Raw genomic sequence first — 26,572 nt, forward strand, 5'->3', positions numbered from 1 at the left:
AGTTTGTGGGATTCTATTTATTTATTTTCGGAGATTTTTTGCTGTGAATATATAGGACTGTTGCTGTATTCACTTTACAGCAGCATGGGGCTGCTCTTCCACAGTAACATGAGGTGATGCTGTGCATTACCAGCATTGCGAACCTCTACATCATCGATCTAAAATAAATAGACGTCAAATTAACAAACACTATACTTTCCAGAAATGCGCATTCTATTTTTTATTTTAATCTCGAGACTCAGCTTCCAAATGTCAAAAGCCAACATGTATGACATCATTGGATGCATTAAACGCGAAACCTATTGGCCACCAAGTTTAATCACCAATATAATGACTGTGTTAAAGGTATTTTATTTAATATTCTCTTTGGATTTTGTGTGTGTCAGCAGTACTTTTAAACAGGCTCCAAAAATAAAGAGAGCACTGACAGACTTCAGACTGAAAATCTAGAAGCTCGGTTATTTTTAGTGTATCAATTCCTCACCCACGTGTTGGTTTAAGTTGATTAGAATGTTCCACCAGGCGACTCTCAACTGGACCTGGCCAGTTGTTCTCCTCGGCCTTCTGACTGGGATAGCCTCCCCGGCTCCAATAGCAACGAAAGCGAGGGGGAGCTTGGAAGGGAGATGGGAGACTCTGCTCTCCAGGTCCCTGTATCCGATCTCTGGGAGGAAATTAGACCTCGGCTGGGACAGGGACTATTTCACTGGAATCAAGAGAGTGAGGAGGCTTTATTGCAATGTTGGCATCGGATTTCACCTCCAAATCACGGCTGATGGACAAATTAATGGAGCACACACTGAAAACCAGTACAGTAGGTAGTCAGCATCTTTTCCTTTCTAAAAAAAAATTCTAATCCAGTTACTGCTAACCAAATCTAATTCTTTGCAACCTTTTGTTAGACAAGCATCTATTCAGGCAATTTCGTGCAATGCACAGTTTACCTCCTGCAGGACTTAAAGAAGCATCATCTCTCTCTGTATTGGCCCACCTCAGAAGCAATAGGAAGTTAGTTATCCCAAACCATGCAGTCTTTTCTCGATTGAAGTGCCGCTGTCTTTCAACACGAGGAACAATCTCTTTAAAAATGCCAGTCTGAATGCTTAAAAAAATTCGGTAGTCTGTTGCTGATGCATGATGGCTTATTACAATGACAGGGCCTTCGCTTGGTAATGCCAGAAAAGTTGGCCAGTAATAGTACATGTAAACTTTGCTTGTGGTTTGCTTTAAGATTTTGAAGGGTTAAATGCATTCGATAACTTGACTAGTCTTCAGCAGCATATGCAAAAAATGCTTTATATAGAAATGGGATAAGAACTGTGCTTTAAAAGTGGACATTATGAAGAGAATAAGAGAAATCTGCAGAAGCGAAATGCTTATTAACTTGCCTTATTTTTAATACTTAATGTGGCCGGTTGTTACACGGTGGACCTTAGATAGTTAAATGCAAGTTGTGGACAAAAAGGATACTGTATAAATAGAGAGCAGAGCATGCCAGTTTGGCATTCCCCTTCTTGTTTCCGGGTAGAACTGTTCTTCTGGCATTTACTAGGAACAATTCTACACCTGTAACTTTTAAATTATTTGTATACCTTGTAGTGAAGATGGACAGTTACTGGAAATTGAAAGAGTCTGGACGTGGGCTGGCTTTCAAGTAAACCTTATTGTGAATTGGCTTATGTACAAGATTGGGTCAGCTGATGTTGAAAGGAATCAGGAACAGCAGTGAGTTTATTTGTGCCGCATTGCCGGCTCTATTTTATTCCAACCAGACTTTTTTCCCCCACCTTCCTTCCCCCCCCACACCCCCACCCCCCACTTCCAAAGTGCTCCTCTCCCACGCACCACCCCATTCTCAAATTTCCCATCCCCCAAAACGCTTGGTTAAAATTAGATAACATGTGAGGTTCCAATGTATGTCTCTGTGTAGTTGTGAAATGGGTGCTGTTTGCAAAAAGACCATACTTTTCTATGCAGTGTGGTTCAGGAGTTCAACTTCGTTGTGTATTTTATTTTCATGTTTCACCAACAGCAGCCTTTTTTTGTTAATACAGATTTGCTTTATCAAGGCACTGAGATCTTTAAAGTCTATTTTGGTATTTGTAGCATTTTCAACCATTTTCGACACAACTTTTTTTAATAAACACCAGGAATCCAGAAACATCAGGAATTTTTTTTTCTGTTGCAATGCTGTCTTTCTTAAAAATAAATTCCTGGGACATAGCTGGCTGACTATCATTTATTGCCTATTCCTAAATTGTTGGCTGGCTGACTGATTTAACAGGCAGAAAAATGTGTTGCTGGAAAAGTGCAGCAGGTCAGGCAGCATCCAAGGAACGGGAGAATCGACGTTTCGGGCATAAGCCCTTCTTCAGAAATGGGGATGGTGTGCCAAGCAGGCTAAGATAAAAGGTAGGGAGGAGGGACTTGAGGGAGGGGCGTTGGGAATGGGATAGTGGAAGGAGGTTAAGGTGAGGGTGATAGGCCCCAGAGAGGGGGTGGGGCGGAGAGGACGGGAAGAAGATTGCAGGTCAAGAAGGCGGTGCTGAGTCCGAGGGTTGGGACTGAGATAAGGTTGGGGGGGAGGGGAAATGAGGAAGCTGGAGAAATCTGCATTCATCCCTTGTGGTTGAAGGGTTCTTAGGCGGAAGATGAGGAGCTCTTCCTCCAGGCATCATGTTGCCATTGTCTGGTGATGGAGGAGGCCAAGGACCTGCATGTCCTTGGCGGAGTGGGAGGTGGAGTTGAAGTGTTGAGCCATGGGGTGGTTGGGTTGGTTGGTCTGGGTGTCCCAGAGGTGTTCACTGAAACGTTCCGCAAGTAGGTGGCCTGTCTCCCCAATGTATAGGAGGCCACATTGGGTGCAGAGGATGCAATAGATGATGTTTGTGGAGGTGCAGGTGAATTTGGGATGGATATGGAAGGATCCCTTGGGGCCTTGGAGGGAAGTAAGGGGGGAGGTGTGGGCGCAAGTTTTGCATTTCTTGTGGTTGCAGGGGAAGGTGCTGGGAGTGGAGGTTGGGTTGGTGGAAGGTGTGGACCTGACGAGGGAGTCGTGGAGGGAGTGGTCTTTCCGGAATACTGATAGGGGAGGGGAGGGAAATATATCCTTGGTGGTGGGGTCTGTTTGGAGGTGGCGGAAATGACTAAGGATGATACAATGTATCTGGAGGTTGGTGGGGTGGTAGGTGAGGACCAATGGGGTTCTGTCCTGGTGGCAATTGGAGGGGCGGGGCTCAAGGGCGGAGGAGCAGGAAGTGGAGGAGATGAGGTGGAGAGCATCGTCAACCACGTCTGAGGGGATATTGCGGTCTTTGAAGAAGGAGGCCATCTGGGTTGTTCTGTATTGGAATTGGTCCTCCTGGGAGCAGATGTGGCAGAGGCAAAGGAATTGGAAATATGGGATGGCGTTTTTACAGGGGGCAGGGTGGGAGGAGGTGTAGTCTAGGTAGCTGTGGGAGTCAGTTGGTTTATAATAAACGTCCATGTTGAGTCGCTCGTCCGAGATAGAAATGGAGAGGTCTAGGAAGGGGAGGAAGGAGTCTGAGATGGTCCAGGTAAATTTGAGGTCTGGGTGGAAGGTGTTAGTAAAGTGGATGAACTGTTTAACCTCCTCATGGGAGCACGAGGTAGCGCCGATTCAGTCATCGATGTAGCGGAGGAAAAGGTGGGGGTGGTGGTGCCAGTGTAGCTGCAGAAGATGGACTGTTCCACATATCCTACGAAGAGGCAGGCATAGCTGGGGCCCATGCAGGTGCCCATGGCTCCTCCTTTGATTTGGAGGAAGGGGGAGGATTGGAAAGAGAAGTTGTTCAGAGTGAGAACCAGTTCAGTCAGTCGAAGGAGGGTGTCAATGGAAGGGTATTGGTTGGTTCGGCGGGAAAGGAAAAAGGGGAGGGCTTTGAGGCCTTTGTGATGGGGGTCACAAAGGCCTCAAAGCCCTCCGCTTCTTCTCCAGCATCTGCAGTCCTCACTGTCTCCTAGTTGATTTAACAGGCAGTGGAGATGCTGGTGTTAGACTGGGGTGGACCAAGTTTAACATAACATAACGTCAGGTTGTAGTCCAAAAGGTTTACTTGGAAGTACAGTACAAGCTTTCAGAGCGCTGCTCCTTCATCAGGTAGCGAGCTGACGAAGGAGCAGTGCTCCGAAAGCTTGTACTTCCAAATAAGCCTTTTGGATTATAACCTGACGTTATGTTATTTTAAACTTGGTCCACCCCAGTCTAACACCAGCATCTCCACTGCCTGTTAAATCAACTAGGAGACAGTGAGGACTGCAGATGCTGGAGAAGAATCAGAGGGCTTTGAGGCCTTTGTTATTTTCAAGTTTGGCTTAACAGGGACATTTCAGAGGGCAGTTGGGAGTCAACCACATATCTGTGGGCCTGGATTAATACGTAGGCTAGTGCAATTGAGGATGGCACATTTCCTTCCTTAAAATCATGTGGGGCTGAGATAGGGTGAATAGCCAAGGTCTCTCCCCAGAGTAGCAGAGTCCAAAACTCGATGGCATAAGTTTAAGGTGGGAGGGGAAAGATTTAAAAGAGACCTAAGGGACAGCTTTTTCATGCAGAGGGTGGTGCGTGTATGGAATGAATTGCCAGTGCAAGTGGTGGAGGCTGGTACAATTACAACACTTAAAAAAAACATCTGGATGGGTATATGCATAGGAAGGGTTTAAAGGGATATGGGCCAAATGCTGGCAAAAGGGACTAGATTAGGTTAGGATGTCTGGTCAGTTTGGATGAGTAGGAGCAAAGGGTTTGTTTCCGTGCTGTACAGCTCTATGACAGTAAAACTGACAGATGTTTGCAACAATCCACAATGGTTACATGGTCAATAATAGGCCAGCTTTTAACTCCAGATTTTCATTGATTCAAATTTCATTATCTGCTTTGATGGAAACCCCATAGCATTAACCTGGACCACTGGATTACTAGTCCGATGACAATACCACTATGCAACACCATCTTGCAACATGTAGGGGCATCCTAAGAATACATACTGTGAGGCTGAAGCACATTTGCAGCTTGCAATGATTCAATTTATCTTTTGAGATTTCCCTTGATAAATACTGAACATAAGTGCTTGACATTTATTTATTAATAATCTCTGTGGAGAATGTGTTGGTGCTGAATCCTGGGAAAGAAATCAAAAGCAGATGCTAATTTAAATTAACATCAAACACTGTCTGCATGGATAGAGTAGCACCATGATTCTGATGGTTGGAGTCAGTGCCCATCTCTCTACCTGCTTCTCATCAGCAATTCCTTTGACTGCTTAGCCATTTTTTTCTCTCTCTGGGCACTGTCTTCATCTATTTGATTCAGTCCTTTCCCTCCACAGCTCCATCCCCTCATTAGCAGAAATACCACCACTTCCTAGCTACTTTCAGTTCTGATGAAGAGTCACTGGACGTGAAACATTAAGTCTTACCTCGCCACAGGCACTGTCAGACCTGTTGAGTTTCTCCAGCAGTTTGTTTTTTGTTTCTGCCATAATTCTTGTTAACCTTCTCTACAACCTTTTCAAAGTTACTGTATCATTTCTAAAGTGTCCTGACTAAAATTACGTACAAACCCAATAGTTTCATTAAACATATGAGCTGGCATGACTGCTCAGTGGTTGGCACTGCTACCTGAGGGACCTGGGTTCATTTCCAGCCTCAGGTGACTGTCTGTCCCTGTGGAGTTTGCACATTGTACCTGTGTCTGTGTGGCTGTCTTCCAGGTGCTCCGGTTTCCTTCCACAGTCAAAGATGTGCAGGTTAGGTGGATTGGCCATGCTACATTGCCCATCGTGTTCAGGGATGTGCAGGCTAAGTGGGTTAGCTGTGGAAAATGTGGGGTTAAAGAGTGGTGGGGGGAGTGTTCTGGGTGGGATGTCTTCAGAGGGCCAGTATGGACTCAATGGGCCACATGGCCTGTTTCACACTGTAGGGATTCTATGATGACATTTTGGTAGCAGAAACAAATAACTAGGCAGGCATTTACATACACCATGAACCCTACAGGTTTGTTTTATGATGCATTAGACGACTCCTAAGGTGTGATTACCAATCTCAAAATTACTCCCATATATTTGTTATACATAACTGGGGATTCAGGTTTTTGAATTGTTACTGGGGTCTGAAGTGGGTTTAATGGTAGGTACTGAACACCAAGAAGATCAGCTCTGTGATAAAAAAAGAAAGATTAACAATAATAATGCAATAATGAAATGCCCAAAGAAGGATATCCCACAGTTGATTATTCAATAGTAACAAACGCTGGAATGGACAGTTGAGCAAGTCTGAAGTCTTCATCAATCTGAAGCAAAGGGACGATAGCTGGAATAACCTAAGAATGGGAATTCACCTTGCATTTTGCTACCTTCTGCCAATTGATTGACAATATGTTGATTCTCATTGAGGGTGCATTTGATTTTGGGCCAGATCGAAAATAACCTTTGACGTTATTACCCAATTTCAAAATTACCCCCCATGTGTTGGTTGATATTTATAGGGTAAGGGCATCTCGAGCTGGGCCAGCATTTATTACTCATTCCTAGTTGCCTTTGAGAAAGTGATGGTGATCTGACTTCTCTGAACCACTGAAGTCCATTTTGATTAGATATACCCAAAATACCACTAAGGAGGGAGTCCCAGGATAGTGAATGGTTTGGAGGGGTCCTTGCAAGTGATTGTGCTCCCATGTATCTGCTTTCCTTATCCTTCCAGTTGGGAGTATTTGTACATTTGGAAGGAATTGACTAAGGACCTTGGGTGAAATTCTACAGTTCATCTTCCAGATAGTACACACTGGTGCTACTGAACATTGGTGGGGGAGGGAGTGAATATGGTGCCAATCAAGTGGGTTGGTTTGTCCTGGATGGTATCAAGTTCTTGAGTGTTATTGAAGTTGCACTCATCCAGACAAGTGGGGAGCATTCGTCATACACTTGCCTTGTCCCTTGTAGATGGTGGACAGGCTTTGGAGAGTCAGCAAGTGAGTTACTCACTGCAGGATTCATAGCTTCTGACCTGTTCTTGTAGCCATAGTGTTTATATTTTGGATTAGTGGTGTTGGAAGAGCACAGCAGTACAGGCAGCATCCAAGGAGCTTCAAAATTGACGTTTCGGGCAAAAACCCTTCATCAGGAATAAAGGCAGTGAGCCTGAAGCGTGGAGAGATAAGCTAGAGGAGGGTAGGGGTGGGGAGAAAGTAGCATGGAGTACAATGGGTGAGTGGGGGAGGGGATGAAGGTGATAGCTCAGGGAGGAGAGGGTGGAGTGGATAGGTGGAAAAGGAGATAGGCAGGTCGGACAAGTCATGGGGACAGTGCTGAGCTGGAAGTTTTAGAACTAGGGTGAGGTGGGGGAAGGGGAAATGAGGAAACTGATGCCCTGGGGTTGAAGTGTTCCAAGGCGGAAGATGAGGCGTTCTTCCTCCAGGCGTCTGGTGGTGAGGGAGCGGTGGTGAAGGAGGCCCAGGACCTCCATGTCCTCGGCAGAGTGGGATAGGGAGTTGAAATGTTGGGCCATGGGCCGGTGTGGTTGATTGGTGTGGGTGTCCCGGAGATGTTCCCTAAAGCGCTCTGCTAGGAGGCGCCCAGTCTCCCCAATGTAGAGGAGACAGCATTGGGAGCAACGGATACAATAAATGATATTAGTGGATGTGCAAGTAAAACTTTGATTGATGTGGAAGGCTCCTTTAGGGCCTAGGAGAGTGGTGCGGGAGGAGGTGTGGGCGCAAGTTTTACAGTTCCTGCAGTGGCAGGGGAAAGTGCCAGGATTGGAGGGTGGGTTGTTTGGGGGCGTGGACCTGACCGGGTAGTCACAGAGGGAACGGTCTTTGCAGAAGGCGGAAAGGGGTGGGGAGGGAAATATATCCCTGGTAGTGGGGTCTGTTTGGAGGTGGCGGAAGTGTTGGCGGATGATTTGATTTATGCGAACGTTGGTAGGGTGGAAGGTGAGCACCAGGGGTGTTCTGTCCTTGCTACGGTTGGAGGGGTGGGGTCTGAGGGTGGAGGTGCAGGATGTGGACGAGATGCGTTGGAGGGCATCTTTAACCATGTGGGAAGGGAAATTGCGGTCTCTAAAGAAAGAGGCCAGCTGGTGTGTTCTGTGGTGGAACTGGTCCTCTTGGGAGCAGATCCGGTGGAGGCGGAGTGTTTATATGTCTAGTCCAGGGTTTTTTCTGGTCAATGGTAGCATCTAGGATGTTGTTAGTTGGGGACTCAGCTATGGTAACACCACTGAATGTCAAGGGGCATTGGATTCTTCCTGGCACTTGTCTAATGCAAATATTGCTTAACACTTGTCAGCACAAAACTGGGTATTGTCCAGGTCTTGGACTATTTTGGACATGGACACATTCATTATTTGAGGAGATGTGACAGATGCTGAATATTTTGCAATCAATGAACATTCTAACTCTCTACCTTTTTGGTGGAAGGAAGGACATTGACAAAGCAGCTAAAGATGCTTGGGCCTAAGATAGATTCCCTGAGGAACTCTTGCAGTAACATCCCTATGGCTGAAATGACTGACTTCCAACAACCTCAACTATCTTTTTTGTGCCAGATATGAGTCCAACAAATGGAGAATATTCCCTGATTGCAGTTGCCTCTAGTTTTGCTAGAGTCCTTGATGCCACACTTGGTCAAATGTGGCCTTGATGTCAAGGGCTATCACTAGCACCTCACCTTTAATATTTGAGACCTAGTGAAATACCTTAAGGACTAGATATTTTTTGCAAGTCATGATGTGGCATAAAGAATTATCGACCCAAAAGAACAAACCTGTATAATTACTTTTATAAATGACCCTCTTTCATGGAAATAGCATGAAATTCTGAAACCATAAAAGATTCATGATAAAGCAAACTTTATAAGAAGAGTTTGGTGGCTGTCCTCCTGGGGTAAATTTCCGATGTCAGCAGCTGGGTGTGAATATAATGGCCCAGATCAGTTGGTTGTTGTAGAGCTTGTACAATCCTTATTGGTATCAATGGAGTGAAAATCTGGTATGTTTTTACGAAAAGACCAGTGCCAGGTTACCACCCAGACTGTGAAGATGGAAATCTTTCTTTATCACAGTCTTTTCCTTTCCCTACGGCACACATATGGCTCATACGCAGGATTTTTTGTTTTCTGCAGAAATAATTTGTCTTGTTCACTCTTTTTATCTGTTCCTCTTCACATTCCTTTCTAATGGCTTGATTTTAGTCTTCATCTATTTCTACTTCTGTTCTGTCTTTGTTGCCATATCAGTCTGAGGTCCTTCATTTTGTAAAAGGAATGGAGGTTGAGAAGTTTCTTGCTGGAGACTTTGAACTATGGAGATCTGAATCTGAATGTAAGGACACTTCACTTGTGGGAGAGGCAGGGAGTCATCGATGTAGGATAGTTACAAATTAATTCTACAAGAAATGCAGGAGAAATGTCTTTACTCGGTGTTTAGAATGTGGAACTCACTATCTCATGAAGTGATAGAGGTAATAGCACAGATATATGTAAGGGGAAGTTGATAACGACATGAAGGAGAAAGTTGTAAGAATGATAATGTGACATGAAATGAGAGGAGGCTTGTGAGAGGAACCAACGATTCCACTGAAAAGCCTGTTTCTGCACTGAAAAATGTTACAGAGGATCTTTCAGCTTATGGGAGGAAAGAACTCTAACATTGTTTGGCAAGAGTTGAGGAACTCTCATGATGAGTTAGGGAGCAGCACAGGAAGAATCTCAAATGTGGGGATCTTATTTTGCCATGTAGGCAGAGGGGGAGGGGATGGCATTGAGAGTGTTTGAAAATCAGCGTGCTCAGTAGAAGATAAGAGAATGCAGAGGTCATTCTGTGAGCATGATCTTGATATTTCCATTCTTTCCCCATCCATGACTCCCATTCCTCGCCAGGCAATTTTGGACTGCATTGACCCTAGCTGTCTGACTGGGTTCAGCTGATCTTTGTTTTTGTACGGACAGTAGGTGGTAGTAGAGCCTTGGACTTGGTGCCCACTCCAAATAGGGTCTGGAAATTGTGTGCCTCTAAATCACGAGTGACACACCGTGCAAGCAGACCTTTACCCTAGTTGGCCTCTTGTCAAAAACATTAATCAAATCAACTGCCGAGGCTGCAGACATAAACCTATCTAAACTAAATGGAAGTTTTTCGCTGCATTTTCCTGAACCATTTCCTGGTTTTGGCTCTTTATGGCTAATATCTGTCTAGTTTTAGACAAATTTAAAACTGTTTTACATGAGGAAAATCCTGATCATGTAAATGAGCAAAAAATCAAGCTTCAATCTCCTAATTGGAAGAAATGTAAAATTGAATCTTCAAATGAATTAATAATGGGAATCTGGAACTATAAGGGTGGTTGACACAGAAACCCTCATAACATTTAAGATGTGCACTTGTGATACTTGTGATTTTTAACTTTGTACACACCAGTCCAACACTGGCATCTCCAAATTGTGATACCAAGACATACAAAGCTATGGGCCCAGTTCTGGAAAATGGGATTAGACTAGTTAGATGCTTGTTTTTGACTGGTGTGGACGCGATGGGCCGAAGGGCCTTTTTCTGTGCTGTAGATCTCCTTGAGAGCCTGAAATTAATGTAGGAACGGAGAATATCTCTTATAGAATAATCACTGCTGCTGTATGAGCTGTGTAGAGAGTCCCAATAAAATATCCCTATACAATCCTGCAAAGAGTCAACATCTTAATTAATGGAGGTGGTGAGGAGCTAAGAAATTTGTATGTAATTTGTCATTATAGTAATGTCAAACACTAGATTAGATTACTTACAGTGCGGAAACAGGCCCTTCGGCCCAACAAGTCCACACCGCCCCGCCGAAGCGCAACCCACCCATACCCCTACATTTACCCCTTCACCTAACACTACGGGCAATTTAGCATGGCCAATTCACCTGACCTGCACATCTTTGGACTGTGGGAGGAAACCGGAGCACCTGGAGGAAACCCACGCAGACACGGGGATAACATGCAAACTCCACACAGTCAGTCGCCTGAGGCGGGAATTGATCCCGGGTCTCTGGCGCTGTGAGGCAGCAGTGCTAACCACTGTGCCACCGGGCCGCCCAATTAATGAAATGACTCTATGAATGGCATTAGCATTCAGAATCATGTGTTGTCATGCTAAGGAAATATTTCTCTGGAGGGATAGCTTGCAGTGCAGAGAGAAACTTTCAATGTGGGTTTAATTCCCACAATGACTGATGTTACCGTGAAGGACACTCCTTCTCAAGCTCTCCCCTCGCCTGAGGCGTGGTGACCCTCAGGTTAAACCACTACTAGTCACCTTTGTATAATGAAAGAGCACCCCAATGGCTTGGTAGGATTATGGCAACTTTCATCTTTTACTTATAGCATCATGTGACTCCTACTGTTGAACTCATACAAGGAAGGTGTCACCTTAACCTATTTCTAGAGTGTTCTTTTGTCAACGGAGGAGGATGGGAGTTGATTACCAGACTCTTAACTCAGCGTGCCATACTGTGATTGGTTACAATATGTCCCTAGTCCTCCATACACGAGTGATCAGCGACTCTGTATAACACCACTGACAAGATACTATGAATCACAGGTACTTCACAAAATATAGGAAGAAAACATGGTCAAGACTGTCATTTTGGATGAGATCCCACATCTTCTGGCAGATGGTTCCCTCATGACATTGATGAAAATTTATCTGCCAGATCAATATTCAAATTTTCCATTTCCTTAAATAACCTAGGATGGTATTAAGTCAGCTTAACAGGAGTCTTGCCTAACAGTCGAATAGTCAGTGGGTAACCATTGTTCTCTGGGAATGTTTATTCAGTGCCTTTGGTTATTTAGATATCCATTCCCCAGGTTTCAAGTCCCCAAACTCAAGCCAACAGCCATGAGTCAGACTGTCTATCACTCATCAATGCCACATCAGAAGTCCAGGATTTCTTATAGACCCCAGGTTGAAGGTGACTGAGGATGGGATCTAGACCGTGCAGTGGGATCTTTATGAGTAATAGGAAACTGGGGGTCAGAGGCAAGAGCAGGAATCAGCTTTTCAAAGCACCTCCATCCCTTCAGGATGCTCGGTCTTTTGGTCAGGATAAGGGTTGCTGATAAAGAGGAATTTCCTCTTCAATCAGGAGGCTGCTTTTAGAAATCTAATGGATGAGCCTGATTGACATCTCACTTAGAATACCATATCAGCTGTTCTGGACTCCAACTTTAATCAGGAGAAGTTTAACCACATCAAGCGACTGACACATGGCCCATGAGTTAGTGGGCATGGTCAATAAATTAAGTTATTAAGCATTAAATCCAGCCCCTTATTTTATGAAAGACAAAGTCTCATAAGATGGCCGACTGTATTTTCTTCCAGAGGAATTCAATGTGGCAAGAAATGTTGTTGGCTGTTGTAGGTGTTGGCATCATTTTATTGCCACCACGGTGCTGACAGGGGATAAAAACTAACAGCACAATGAAGGCCATTGGAATGCTCAGTATCTGTTGACCCATAAAGCTGGATGTGTAACTGCTTGAAAGCCTGGAGACAGAGACATGGTGAAGCTATGGCCATTCATCATGGGAGATTAGTGCTTCTTACAGTTACCCAAAGTGTTGATCAAAGAATGAAACAGTTATCTGGGCAGGGAAACTAGAACTTTGTGCTTAAGGCTTCTGGCCCTTCAGAAAAGTTATTGTGCAGAGAAAGCATGGACAAAGAAAGTAAAATCTTATCAGAAGGTCACGTTAGGATGTTCCCTTTCTGCATAAAGTAAGAAATATACCTATTTTATTGATAGTTCACTCTAAACTCAGGAAGGTGAGAGAATGCTGAAGTGGAAGAATGAAGTATGTATGCTTTAATGCCCAGTGATAAAATAAACAACTGAGGAAGTCTTTTCTGTAGATGTTGGGATGTATTTGGAATTGTTAGTTTTGGCATTCGGCATGCTCATTTTCAGTTGTTTCAATTTTGAAATAAACCTTATAATCTTGGGTTTATCTTTTTCAAAAAAAAACAAACTAAAGGTGGAATAAATTGTAGGAATTATATTTGAATAGCATAAGAAATCATGCAACATTGATTGCTAAACACGGTATGGATGGAGGAGGAGTAATTGTATCACATTCATGTTCAGAACCTTTGACACTAGTGGTTATGAATGATCTTTCTTTTTTTAATATTTTGATTTCTTGTCCTGGAGTGAGACTTGAACCTGAAGCTTCTGGCTCAGAGGCTGGGATGCGACCCACTACAGCACAAGATCTCCATTATAACAATGATGACACCTCAAAATATTACAGGTAGAGCCTGGTTTGTGAAAAGGGTCTATTCATGAGTATGTTTGCCAGTAGGAGCACAATATGAAGGAGCCATTTGTAAGTATAGGAAATATTTGTCTGTTAGATCTTTAAAATTACAACCTGTATGTAATTGTGCTCATGTCTACGAACATTCAATAGTCAGGCATTCGTTCAGGCAACCATCTGTGCTTCAATCACTGTGAAATACTTCAAGATGCCCTGAGTGCAATCATACTTTTAAGTGCAAAGTTTCTTTCTTTTGCACTTTTATGCCAATAGCAGTTACAGCCGTTATTACTATAATTCAACATAAATGGTATTTCAGGTGCCTTAGCATGACCTTGTTTGATTTCAGAAGGCAGTGCATTAAGCTACAGTATGACAGACAAATTTATATGAAAGAAATGGCTGAGTGAACAGATATTGTGACATTGTACAGTTACAATAGAAACAGCTGAACTATTCCCTAAAACAGTAAGTAACAAATCATTGCATAATGATATTAAAATACAGCGTAAGCTAGATGTGACACCAAGGGGCTGGTTTTCAACTGATATCCACTTTATTATCACCTGAAAGAGCAGCTGTGGATGATTAAAAGGAGGGTGTTAAACTTAGATTTTGCACATCCAGGATCAATCTGCGACAATTTTAAGGCCGATCTGTACGTGATCCATCAGTGTTGGGTATGAGAGAGGTTCAGACCATAAATTTACATAAACTAAAATAAAAAAAAAGCCCTGTCTGTGATTCTGATGTGCAAGAGGCCAGATTGTGATCACACAGGTTCAACCTATTTGTGCCAGGCCCTGATTAAGCCTGATCAGGGGTCCTAAAAGAAACCATCAGATGTCTGCTCAGAAACTTCCAAAACCCCTTTTTAGTTTGTGTTTTGTGGGGTCTGAAATAGCTGAAATACTCCCCCTCACTCCATTAAAAAATGCTGCTCCCTCCCTGACTGACAGACCCCTCACCTTGGAATCATTTGCACCTGACTCCCCTCACCTACCCCCAGCCAGACATGCCTTCCATGGGCCTGACCTTTTTGTCTGCCTGGAGAGAACCAGCAGGTTTCCCGCTGTCTCTTGATTTGGAAGCTGAGTGCAGCTTTCTTTTTTGATGCCCACAGCTCACTTGTGAGATTTGAACTTGAAAATAGTCTCCGCCTATTAACCATAGCTTTGGGTGGATGTTGTAGTCACACTGTCAGTTAAAAACATTTAAATATTAACCTTTTTTGTGAGAGTTTGTTGTTGGCCCCTCTCTCTCTCTCTCTCTCTCTCTGTGTCTCTCTGTGTGTGTGTGTCTCTCTCTGTGTCTCTCTCTGTCTCTCTCTCTCTCTCTCTCTCTGTGTCTCTCTCTCTGTCTGTCTCTCTCTCTCTCTCTGTCTCTCTGTGTGTGTCTCTCTCTCTCTCTCTCTCTGTCTGTGTCTCTCTCCCTCTCCCTCTCCCTCTCTCGTTTTCTCATCCTTGCACTTTTTAGCTGTTGACCATAGTTTAGTTGGAGGAGAAACTGAATAGATTGGGATTATATTCATTGCAATTTAGAAGAATGAGGGGGAATTCTATAGAAACATTATTAAAATTATGAAAGGAATATATAAGATAGAAGTAGAGACTGGCGGGTGAAACAGTTTCAAAAAGTATCTGGGACAAAGTCAGTTTAAGTACTCTCCTCTTAAAATGCAAAACGCCTAAGCAATCAAACACAGTTATCAATAAAACAGACAAAATGCTTGGATTGGAATTAAAGAACTTGATTCCTTCCTCAGGCACATGATGTGACAATCAAATTTGTCAATGTAGACAAATCGTTGAATACTTCCTGAAAGCATCTAGTTTTTAACACCTTCTGGAGACAGGATAGAAACAGTTCAATGCATCAGAGGTTAAAATAATTATTACTTGGTGCTTAAAAAATAAAACTTTATTGCAAATGTGACAATTTTATCCCTCGCCCAGACAGACTAAGGCTGGAACATTAAATATATTTTGTTATAATATTGCTTGAATCTATTTTGATGTATTTTTAACTACCTTTAGATTCTGATTTGGGGAAAAAAAAGACCTTTTTAAAAATCATTTGAATTTTGACTTTCTTAATTTTCTTATCTTTCATTTCCAGTAATCTAAATTACTAGAAATTTCTGCTTGTTAGAACTTCTGGTGTGCAACATGAGCGGGACTACAATTAAAGTAGTCAATCAATTGTAAATTGTAGGGTAAACCCTGAAGATCTGATTAGGCATTATAATTAATGCAAGTTTATGCATTGCATCAAAATTGTAAATGATCTGAACTTAATAGTCCTGGGATAATTAACAATTCAGTGCTCTAGCAGTCAATTACAAGGTTTGGAACTGAAACTAGAGATTAAAGGACAATTATTTGAGTAGGGAGGCTTGAACACTAGTTTGAGATGAGTTTTACTCAGCACACCACAAAGAAGAAACCCAGAAATATCATTCATACTGAATGTGGGAATGCTCAACACTGGTACGAAATAATTCAATCAATTGCTTTAATTCCATCATTGCAAATGAAGTGATAAAGATTAATTGTGTTACTGAGAGTAACATCTATCAATTATATTTATTTCATATATTTAGGTCTCTTAATGATTTCTACAGTGGAGTTGGGAGTTGTCAGTCTGTATGGAGTGAAAGCTCATGCCTTCATTGCAATGAATAGCAAGGGCCGACTGTATGCAACGGTAAGTGAATCAAACATGTACTGATGTCCAGTTGTAAGATATGGAATTATCCAAAACAAAACTTGCATTTGTATCATCAGCTTAATGACCTATTTCCATTCCAGTTGCTCAAACTATAAGCTGCTCCCTGGTGAATGACAGAGGGAATGATTAATGTGACCCTTTATTTGTCACCAGGATAAATATTCTGTTTGGGTCTTTCACATTTTACTGAGCAATTATATCAAAAAGCATTGATTTCACCAGACCATTGTAAAGAGGCAAGTTTTCACTAAATAAGATGAAAAGAGTTGAAAAAATGACAATCAATTAATAACTTATTATGACTATAAAGGTCTTGAAACTGTAAAGCTATTTTGATACATATTTGTTTGATAATTCAGATAGACAAAATAGTATTTGCATGTTTAATTCTACAAACTATATTATTGCACAGGCAAAGGGAAATAGTAAATACAGAAAGGGGAATACAGATATATTTTCTAATCAACCTGTCATTATAAACTATCTCGAGCAGGTGGAACTTTCACCCAGGCTTCCTGGCTCAGAGGCAAGGACACGATCAGTGAATCACGTGAGCCTGGGGGGGGTGAATACTGAACCTATTGTACAATACTGTGAAGCTCGCTTCTTGCTTCTCAAGATGTCCGTTGTCTTTCCTCCATATCACCATTGATGGCATGGATAAGGTTGATAACTCACTGATCATCACAAGCACCTACTCCAAAATGTCACTCTACAATCTGTTGTTATATTTGCTTAAACTCCACACAACAGATGTGCACTTATATCAAAATCAGCGTAAATTCAGCCTTATATGTTTGTAGTGAGTGTTGAGGAGAATCTCTGCTTCTCCTGGTGGCACAGTGGTTAGCATGGCTGCCTCATTGTGCCAGGGACCTGGGTTTGATTCCACCCTCCAGCAACCTTCTGTGTGAACTCTGAGTGCTCGGTTCCTCCCACAGACCAAAGATGTGCAGGCTAGATGGATTAGCCATGGGAAATGCAGGGTTACAGGGATAGGGTAGGTGAGATGCTCTTCAAAAGGTCAGTGTGGACTCGATGGTGCTGTTTTGAGAGGTCAGGTAAGATGCCGAACATCTTTCAGAAACAATAAATGTGAATGATCATCAATGGACACTTTTTTTTATTTCTTTTTTAAAAAAACCTCTCTTTCAGGTGAACTTCAATAATGAATGCGAATTTAGAGAAATACTCTTGCCAAATCGCTACAACGTGTATGAATCAAAGACGTACCCAGGGATGTACATCGCATTGAGCAAATATGGAAGAGCAAAGAGAGGAAGCAAAGTTTCACCCATCCTGAGAGTTACTCATTTTTTGCCTAGATTGTAAAGAAATGGGGCAACTGGATACTAGAAGTATCACCAGACATCATTTTCATGGAAGTAGAATTGCAGAAAAGTATACCATGTACAGGACATACATAGATAAATGTTAAGTTATTAACTTATGTGGAAACAGCGTAACCTGTAAATATGTATTACTTTTTGTAGTTATTTGACACAAGTGAGCTACTTCATTAATGCTGCTTTTTTAAAAAAAAGTATGATTTGGGGCATAGTAAAAGAGTCACCTACCGTATTCGTTGAATTAGATTGTCAGCCCCAGAACAACCAGTTAATTCAGAGACCAGTTATCAGTTGCGAAAGGAAATAGTGTAGTGTATTACCTAATTTCCTGCATCAAAGGAAAAAAAATGAAATAAATTAAAAATGTGCAAACTGCCTCACACCAAAGTGACCTCTGACCTTTAAACCAGCTGAGTCAAGACAGCTGTAACAGTGAAGTAATTGTTGGATCTTTTGGAGATATTAGGAGTTTGGTGAAATTCTTTTTTGTCTTTTTTTTTGACAGTTTGCTTCTGAAGATTTTTGACATCTTTCTGGCCCTGGCTCTTTGGGCTGCTTAACATCTGAAAGGTGTCTGGCTGCATAATGTAGAATTTGTTGATGGCGGGGTACAGGCTATGTGCATCCTAAACAGGACTTGTAAGGTTCATCAAAAAGCAGGCCTAATTTAATTAGTTTGAGTGAGTGGCCAGTACCTATCAAGTGTCCAGTGAGTAATAATCAAATTCAGCCTAAAAGCGTTGCCAGCAATGGCATCGAGATTTGAGAGTGAGGGTTGATGGGGATGAGGGGATAATGAAACACTCGAGGGATCTTCGAGGTCCTATAGATGATTCTGAAGTTCCTCTGGCTTTACATTAAAGCTCAAAATAAATTTGCTCACGTTGGTCACCATCTGTTTGGCCACATCCACGATAGGTACACATAGCCAGCCCAGTGCCTATTCCACTGAGGGTAGCACCACAAGTGAAATTGGTCTCAATTTGGTGAGATCACATCTCAAACCCTGTGAAGTTTTGGTCTTTTTATTTAAGTAAGTATATTGAAGGAAATTTATGGAAGGTTTACTAGATTGATGACTCGAGTGGGTAGTTTCTTATGAGGAAAGATTGGAGAATCTGGGCTTTTTTTTAAAAATTGGAGTTTAGAAGAGCAAGGGGAGAAGTTATCAGATCCTGAATGGTCTTGACAAGGTGACCATAGAAAGGACGTGAGTCAGGAGTAGGGGACACTGATTAACACTGTCATAAAATTAGGTGTCATCTTTTTAGGATAGAGATGACAATTTTTCCCCCCCCCGAGGATTGTGACTTTGGAACTCCCTGTCTCAGAAGGCAATGGAAGTGGTCTCATTTGAATATTTTTAAGTCAGAGATAAATAAATTCTTGTTAGACAAAGGGATCATAGATTATTGGATTGATGGGGATGTGGAATTTGGAACACAAACAGATCAGCCAGGAATTTATTGAATGCCAGAGTAGGCTTAAAGGGCTGAATGGCCTTCTGTTCCTAATTCACATGGAGGCATGCATGTGGATATTAGATCACACTTTATTTTGAAGGTTCCTCATACCTATTCTAGGCCAGTGACTGGATGTCTATAAATTTCTGAGGCAAATATAGTGTTAGACAGATTTCATGCTACTTTGGGGGACAGGGCAGAGTCTAAGAAATTGTTCACTTGTTGTCGCTGGTTTCCATCTGGAGAAATGGTACAACAAGGACCAACATCAATTCCTCTTCCATGATGTCTAGCCAGCCCTCTCAGGAATTGCATGTGAGACAAATTTGGATTCAAGTGCAGCCTTGGTGCTCCACCTTGAATGGGTACCTAGCTAGCACCCACTAATGAACCAGATGTGCGCGTTGTGAGCACTTTGACCAGGCACTGGAAGGTGTCCAGTGGAACTGCGCCCCAGAGAAATGTCAGGCCCTTCAATAGAAAGGAGCAGAAAATGTCGGTAGGGGGGAAAAAAAATAACATTTTCCTTGTTGGCAATGACCTTTTATGGAACTAGAACCAAACTGTTCAGAATGATAAATTATTTTTGTGGGTTGCTATCCTCTTTAATGATATAAAAACCAAAAGAACTGTGGATGCTGTAAATCAGAGGCAAAAATAGAAAATGCTGAAAAAGCTCAGCAGGTCTGGCAGCATCTGTAGAGGGAAATCAGAGTTAACGTTGCAGGTTAAGTTTTGAGGAAGGGTCACTCAACCCAAAACATTTGACTCCGATTTCTCTTCACAGATGCTGCCAAACCTGTTGAGCTTTTCCAGCGATTTCTATTTTTATTTGTCTTTAATGATCTATTAAGGCATTGTTTTGTTATTATCCGAGAGAGATGCAGGTGCCATTGGTAATGCCTTTGGTTTTCTCACGGCAGCCAAAGCTGTCTTTGAACAGCTGAGGGCATTCCTGGCTATAAGTTATGGACCGTTTCATTTCTTTTTCTCTCTTTTTTTGCTACAGTTAGGAATTTGCCAGGGCTCTTCCGGCAGAAGGGCTTCAGAAACATCAAAGATAAAAAGAGGAGTACGTTTAGGACCTAGAGCAACAAATTGTGATTGGCCATGCTTGTGTTCTAACAGTTCATTTTTAAGATAAGGAATTTAAATATTAAATGCCTTTAATGCTATATGCATAATTATATAAATATTGACTTTGACATGGTGGTGCTAAGTGGACAGCTCCAGTGCTGGTTTACTGGGATTTGCTGTCCTGGGCGTGGGAGGATCTGAAGCCAGTAAGTTGCTATAAGTGTGCAAAAGGAATAAGCATCCTATTCAGACACTAGTCCCCACAGTACAGTGGTTTATGAAAAGAAGGAGCATACTGGAAAGCTTACTTACAGATAGCAGGATGCTTTGCAATTTTAAGGCCGTGAGGTACCACAGATTACATTTCAAATTTTGGACATTTGCATTAATTGGGAGAACTTTCACAGTGAATTGTTACTACCCGAAAAGCTGGTGGAAGCATATTCAATAGCATCTATCAAAAGGGAATAGATTAAGGTTAAGTATTGGGAAGGAATGCCTTTCCAAGGCTAGGGGAAAGAGCAGAGAAAGGGAGTGAAGTAGGTTGCTCTTTCAAATGCAATGGGCCAAAAGCCTCTTTCTGTTCGATATTAATTTAATGATTTGCTGTGTTATTTATCAAAAGGAATACCTAAACAATCTTAGAAAAGCAAACTACAGTAGATGCAAGAGATTTGAAAGAAACACCATCTGCTGGAGGTATTCAGCAAGCCTGGCAGCTTCAGTGGAAAGAGAAAGAGTTCATACAGATCTTCTTCCGAACCCAGTTCTGAAGAAAAAAACACATTTGAATTAATATTAACTCAGCTTATCTCTCCACACATCTTGCAACAAATGGCACACAGAACATATCTTCCCAATAATACTCAACTGTTGAAATTTCTTTAAATAATTCAATCGCTTTGTTATGTTTCCGTGATAGACCACTAACTGTATTCCTTATTTGCCAACTCACGAGGACATCATTATTGAACAATTATATTTGTTTTGTACATTGCTAGTCTGCAGCTCTTTGTAAATGGTGCCTTTTGCTGGAATGTCTATCTATGTTTGTGTCTGAGGTGAGGATTCAGCCTGAGATTTTCCTTCCATTTCCTTAAAATGATTTGGAGCTTGGTGAGTGCAGAGGCAAAATCTATAGGCTTCATGATTTAAGCTGAAACCTGATGAATGGCTAATTTGGTGAAGCTCTGGAGGAAACCTAGCATCTATAGACCTCATCAATGCAGAGTCGGTGCTATCAAGAGAGGAGAATGTAGAATTTGGAGGGACGGGGAGCGCTGGATGGTGGGAAAGAAAGGTTTGCGAAACACATTTTAGTTGAAGTATCAAAAAGTGCTCCAGATGTTTTAAGGATACCCAGTGGAATTTTACTAGACTCTGATTTGTAGTTTTATCGTGCCATATGACCAGTAATTAGTCTTATTTTCAATTGTTCCTCTTCCAAATAAGATCCCTGTTAGCCACGACATTGATAAGTGCATTGAATCCTGATATCAACCTTTGTACTGAATTGAAGTGGAATATGTTGCAACGATTAACCAGAACTTCAAAAAGATTAAGTGAACCCTATAAAAAATAATATTGCTGCAACATATTTTCATGTGGATTTGATATTGTTTTTTTGAGTTTACCTTGATAAGCTGATTAGTGGATGAAATTTACTTGTAGTATTATCATGTAGTACTTAAATATTAACTGTGTTTGAAAATGCACTCAATTACAATAATTTTGGGATGAAATGCAATTTATCAAGAAAATCTCTACCGCGCAGTGTAAGCTGTTGAAATTTATATTGCTTTGAAGTTGAAATATCGCAACATGTATAGTTGTGATTTATGTAATTTTCTGTGAATTTTTTTAAAAATCTATTACTTGTAAAAGTGTATCTTTTGAAATGGTGCTTCTGTTTTTAAATGAAACTGGTCAAATCCTTTTGTCTACTTTTTTTTTAAGCTGCTTTTGGCACAGAACACTGGCTCTGAGTTCCGTAACAAGATGAATTCATGTGAATGTCACAGAGGAAAAGGTGGTAATAGGTCTCAGCATTATAGTTTAAAGGAATTGATGATCATTCATTATCATGTAGAATGATTTTTCACAGAGAATGAGTACACAATGGAATGTAATTGAGTGACAGACATTTGAAAGCGAACACAAGGTAATCAGTTGTTTGTTTGAATTAATCAAGCAATTCTGTTTGCTCTCCTGATTTCAAAGTGGAAACTTCAAGAAATTTACAATCACTAGATGATTTCTTCAATTGACTACTGCCTTGTGTTCACTCAAAGTCTGTGCTGTAGTAGCATGTCTTGTTTAATTTGGTAGAGAAGTTCAGATCAATTTGGGGGCTATGTTTGAACTTTTGCTCTCTCTCGCTCTTCCTTCCTTTCTTAGCTTTCTTTTCTTTCTTCCTTTCGTTCTTTCTCTTTCTTTCTCTCTTTCACTCTCTCGCTCTCTCTGAAATACTTATAAATCCATGTATTATATAACTTGATACAAATAGTGCAGACAGTCTACGTTAAGAACACATCACAAAGGTAATGAAATAGATCGCTAGGGCATTTCTTTTAGTAATATTTGTTTACAGGATAAATGAGAAAATTCCTACCTTCCTTTGAGTAATACCATAGGATCATTGAAGTGGACCTGACGGCCTCTCAAAATAATATATTATCTAAAGGACAGGACAAATGATAATATTTGGTGGACAAGTGTAGTATATGGAGGACACACATGGATTGGTGTTGCTTATGAAAGATAAACCATTGTTAGCACAGCCTAATACAATTTGTAAAGTTTACAATTTCCAGAGAATGACCTGAATTACAAATGGTTAAATTCCATAACTATCACAATGTGATTTATTTATACAGATCTTTAAAGAACAACTTTTAAGATACGATTAATTCTAATCTTATTATAATTTTGATATGTTTAGTAGTGTCCTATGTTATAGAAAAATTGTTACAATGAACTTAGGTAAGAGGCTCACATCTGAGTAAAGTGAAAGTGAGGTTAAAAGTGGGAACAGACAGAAGGTCAGAGAAAGTGACTAACCAGAAGGAAATATTGAGAAAGTTAGGAAGGGGAATGAGTAGGGAAAAGGGAGTGCAAAGAGAGAGAACGGTGAGTCATTGGTCACTGGTGGGCAAAGGGAAGAGAAAATGGAAAAGAAAAATTCCAACCATAACACCCATAAACAATTAAATCAAAAGCAAAATACCACAGATGTTTGGAATCTAAAGTAAAAATAGTGCTGGAAAAACTAAGCAAAATTTGTGGAGTGATGGAACAGAATTAATGTTTCGAGTCTCATTCACATCTTAAGAATTCCATGATCCATAAGCTAATATTTTATATACCCTATAACCTTGGTATAAAATAACTGGCCTCCACAGATGATTTGCACATACAATGGATTTTGTCTGCAAAACAATATGATCTCTAATCCAATTCAGCCCCTTCAGGTTACAATACTCGGGTAACCCTCTGTGAGGAGTTTACATGTTCTCCCCGTGTCTATATGGGTTTCCTACAGGTGCTCCGGTTTCCTCCCACAATCCAAATATTTGCAGGTTATGTGAATTAACCATGCTAAATTGTCCATAGTGTTCAGGGATGTGTACGTTAGGTGCATTAGTCAAGGGTAAATGTAGAATAATAGGATAGGGGAATGGGTCTGCTGGGTTACTCTTCAAAGGGTTAGTGTGGATTTGTTGGGCCAAATGGCCTGTTTCCATTCTGTAAGGATACTATGATTCAATGGGTAGCTTACATATGCATTGAACCCAGTATGTTTTGAGCACAGTTTAAATGATAGTTTATGCTTTCTGATGTACAGGGCCCTTACATAATTTTCCATGTGAGCATTTTATAAGTTATAATGGAAGCAGATGGAGAGGGAGATGAATTGTAATGAAAGCAAATGAGATAAAATGACACTTAGCTCCCTAATTGATAAGGCAAGTGCATTATGAAATGGAAATAGACACAAGAAGGATGAACACTTGTTCACAGTCTATGATCAGCTCTTCTCAGCTAAAGCATGATTTGGGGTAATGCAGGTAGCCTGCAGCTCCTGTGCAGGGAGGGGAATAATGAACAGGTTTCATTTGTAGATGCAGAAATATTAAGTCAAGATAGATTTGAGCTGTGATAGCCCGTGGAAATAAAGGCTTCAGATATCACGTTTCACACTTGAATAATTTGCGTGAGGGGAAAAGTGGTGAACTAACATTGAACCAAAGTTCATTAAAGAATCAACATCTTCAAGGGGGCATACAGAATTTTTTTCTTAATTGATTCGTGGGATGGCAGCATTGTTGATGCGAGACAAGTATTTATTTTTCATCCCGAATTGCCCTTGAGAATATGTTGATGAGCCATCTGCAGTGCATGTAGTATGGGTGCACGAGGGAGTTTGAGGAATTTAACCCAACAACTGGGAAGGAATGCTAACTTTGTCTGTTTCCATTTAATAATGCACTTGTCTTGTCACGGAGGGAGCTGAATGTCATTTGATCTCATTTACTTTAATTACAATTCATCTCCTTTGCCATCTGCTTTTATTATAACTTAAACCATTCTTCATCTGAGCCTTTTAAGGGTGCTGTACACCAGGAATCATAAATTATCACTTAACAGTCCTCAAAATATGCTGGGCTCAATGCAAATATCAGTTATGTCCAAATTATCTGTGGGGGCTAGTCAGGGTGGTGCACGGCTTGGAGGGGAACTAACAGCTGGTGGTATTCCCAGTTATCTGTTCCCCTTGTCCTTCTAGATGGAGGTAGTTAAGTTTGGAAGATAGTACCTAAGGAGCTTTGGCAAGTTGCTGCAGTTCATCTTGTAAATGTTACACACTGCTGCCACTATATATTGGTGATGAAGCGAGTGAAGGTGGGGTACTTTGTTGTGAATAGTGTTGAGCTCCTTGATCACTGGTCGTGAGGGAGGAAAACAGGTAAAAGATGTGATCTTATCACATGAAGGGTCTGGGATGTAATGGTTTGGTTGTAACTAATTTGATTTATAAAGGTTTCAGTACGTTCCACTAACCAGTAATCTATGTCCATATACCTTTTGCATAAAATGATGGGTGCTCAAAATCCGACTGTAAGTGCCTACAATTATGTTAATGAGATTTAACGTTTCAGGGTTGCAGAGAGGTACTGACACTAACATTCTCTAGCTGATTGTGAGGGTGAAGTAGAAGTAGGTTTACAGCATGTAGAGCCAATTCTGTGATCCCTGGACTTTTCCCGTATTGTACCATGTCTACAGCAGAGCTTTACACGATCTGCCTTTTATCTCCTGGGTCATGGAAACAGTTTCAGTGCAAAACCTCATGCCCAGTGATCGCATTAGAGAAGATAGGTACTTAAAATTCAATCCTTGCAAAGGGTTGCATGTCTAGGTATTTAGGGGACTGGATCAACTTCAATTAGATGCACAACTGGAAAGAGAAAGCATATTTGCAACAATACTTTCATATACATCAGGACAAGAGCATAAGAGGCTGGTGTTATTGAGTGGAAACTTAGCATGGGGTGCCATAAAACCTTTTGAAATTGTTAGCATGACTGATAGGGTGATGTATGATGTGTAGAGTGGGGTCATTGAAGAAACAAGGGTGCATGGAGCAGGAAAATGTAGGATTTATGTTCAGGAAAGATGAAATTGAATGGCCCAAATGGCTTTTATCATGCAAACGTGTCAAGATGCTGTGATTTCAATCCAAGGAAGCTATTTCATTCAGGTGAAAAGGTTAATATTTGCTTTATCCAGTCTCTCAATGTCCAAAGAAGCAACAGAAAATGGCTCCTACAGAAGTGAAGCATCCCAACATTTATCCATCAAAGCTATTTATTGTTGTGAAGGACTTACTTAAAATAAATAATAAAATCTGCACTGGGATCATTTCTCTTTAACCCCCTTGTAATACTTGTAGTGATTGCAATGCTTCATTGTACAATATCTGTATTTATGTATGTGAAATGTATGCCCTCTGCACACCGTGCAATTAAGATGCAGGCAATGCAGGATGAAGATGATCATTTTGTTAGCTCCAATGCTTTCAGTAGGTTTTTCTTAGAGCGGGACAAAGATATCTAAAGATATATTAATGCTGCTCCCCCATTTTAACCAAGGACTGTAATCTCAGCTTCATGTTGGTATGGTGTGATGATCAAAGGTACCTCGATTACAGCATGAACTACTAGGAAACTACTGTACAGTTGCATAAATTATGGTTTGTGCAGCAAAAAAAATGTAGAAACCTCTTTAGCATTTATTTTTCTTTTGTACTGTTGTGTATGTGCCATGCACAAGACCATTTAAACCTATCTATGAAGTTATTTATTAAAAATTATTTTATGAAGAAGTTAAATATGTTTCATGAGTTTATATTTAAGCTATGTTGATTTTTCACGACAAGACTATATTACAATACATATTGCATTTTTATGTGAGCTCCGTGAATTGCTTTTCTCATTGAAGAGTGATTCGTAGGCATGCAAACAAAGAAAATCCCATGAACAATTTATTTTGTGTACCCTCAACTGATGGCAGAGATTCTAAAAAGAGCCAACAATGGCCTCACGTTTTAGGTGAGAAAAATATTAACTTGAATGTCCAATCG

At 41.1% G+C, this 26,572-nt stretch overlaps 1 protein-coding gene across 4 annotated transcripts; it reads left to right on the forward strand.

Moving 5' to 3' along the window:
* Positions 1–601: 601 nt before the first annotated feature.
* LOC140467427 (fibroblast growth factor 6-like) lies at positions 602–26,267 on the forward strand. Of its 4 annotated transcripts, none has more exons than XM_072563776.1 (3): positions 602–821; positions 15,913–16,016; positions 17,196–26,267. In XM_072563776.1, the coding sequence occupies exons 1-3, from the start codon at positions 740–742 to the stop codon at positions 17,370–17,372; spliced, it is 363 nt and encodes a 120-aa protein (XP_072419877.1). In that variant the 5' UTR covers positions 602–739; the 3' UTR covers positions 17,373–26,267. The 4 variants fall into 4 exon arrangements, with proteins under 4 accessions (XP_072419877.1, XP_072419878.1, XP_072419880.1 ...); XM_072563777.1 differs by having other exon boundaries at positions 602–818; XM_072563779.1 differs by having other exon boundaries at positions 717–814.
* Positions 26,268–26,572: the final 305 nt, after the last annotated feature.

The sequence above is a fragment of the Chiloscyllium punctatum genome, chromosome 45 (assembly GCF_047496795.1).
Source record: "Chiloscyllium punctatum isolate Juve2018m chromosome 45, sChiPun1.3, whole genome shotgun sequence".
Classification (NCBI taxonomy): Eukaryota; Metazoa; Chordata; class Chondrichthyes; order Orectolobiformes; family Hemiscylliidae; genus Chiloscyllium; species Chiloscyllium punctatum.

Bases quoted from the DNA above. Each gene is read 5' to 3' on its own strand.
- LOC140467427 (XM_072563776.1), top strand. From the start codon at position 740: ATGTTGGCATCGGATTTCACCTCCAAATCACGGCTGATGGACAAATTA. The intron at 822-15,912 runs GTCAGCATCTTT...TCATATATTTAG, and splicing joins GAAAACCAGTACAGTAGGTA to GTCTCTTAATGATTTCTACA. The intron at 16,017-17,195 runs GTAAGTGAATCA...CCTCTCTTTCAG, and splicing joins AGGGCCGACTGTATGCAACG to GTGAACTTCAATAATGAATG.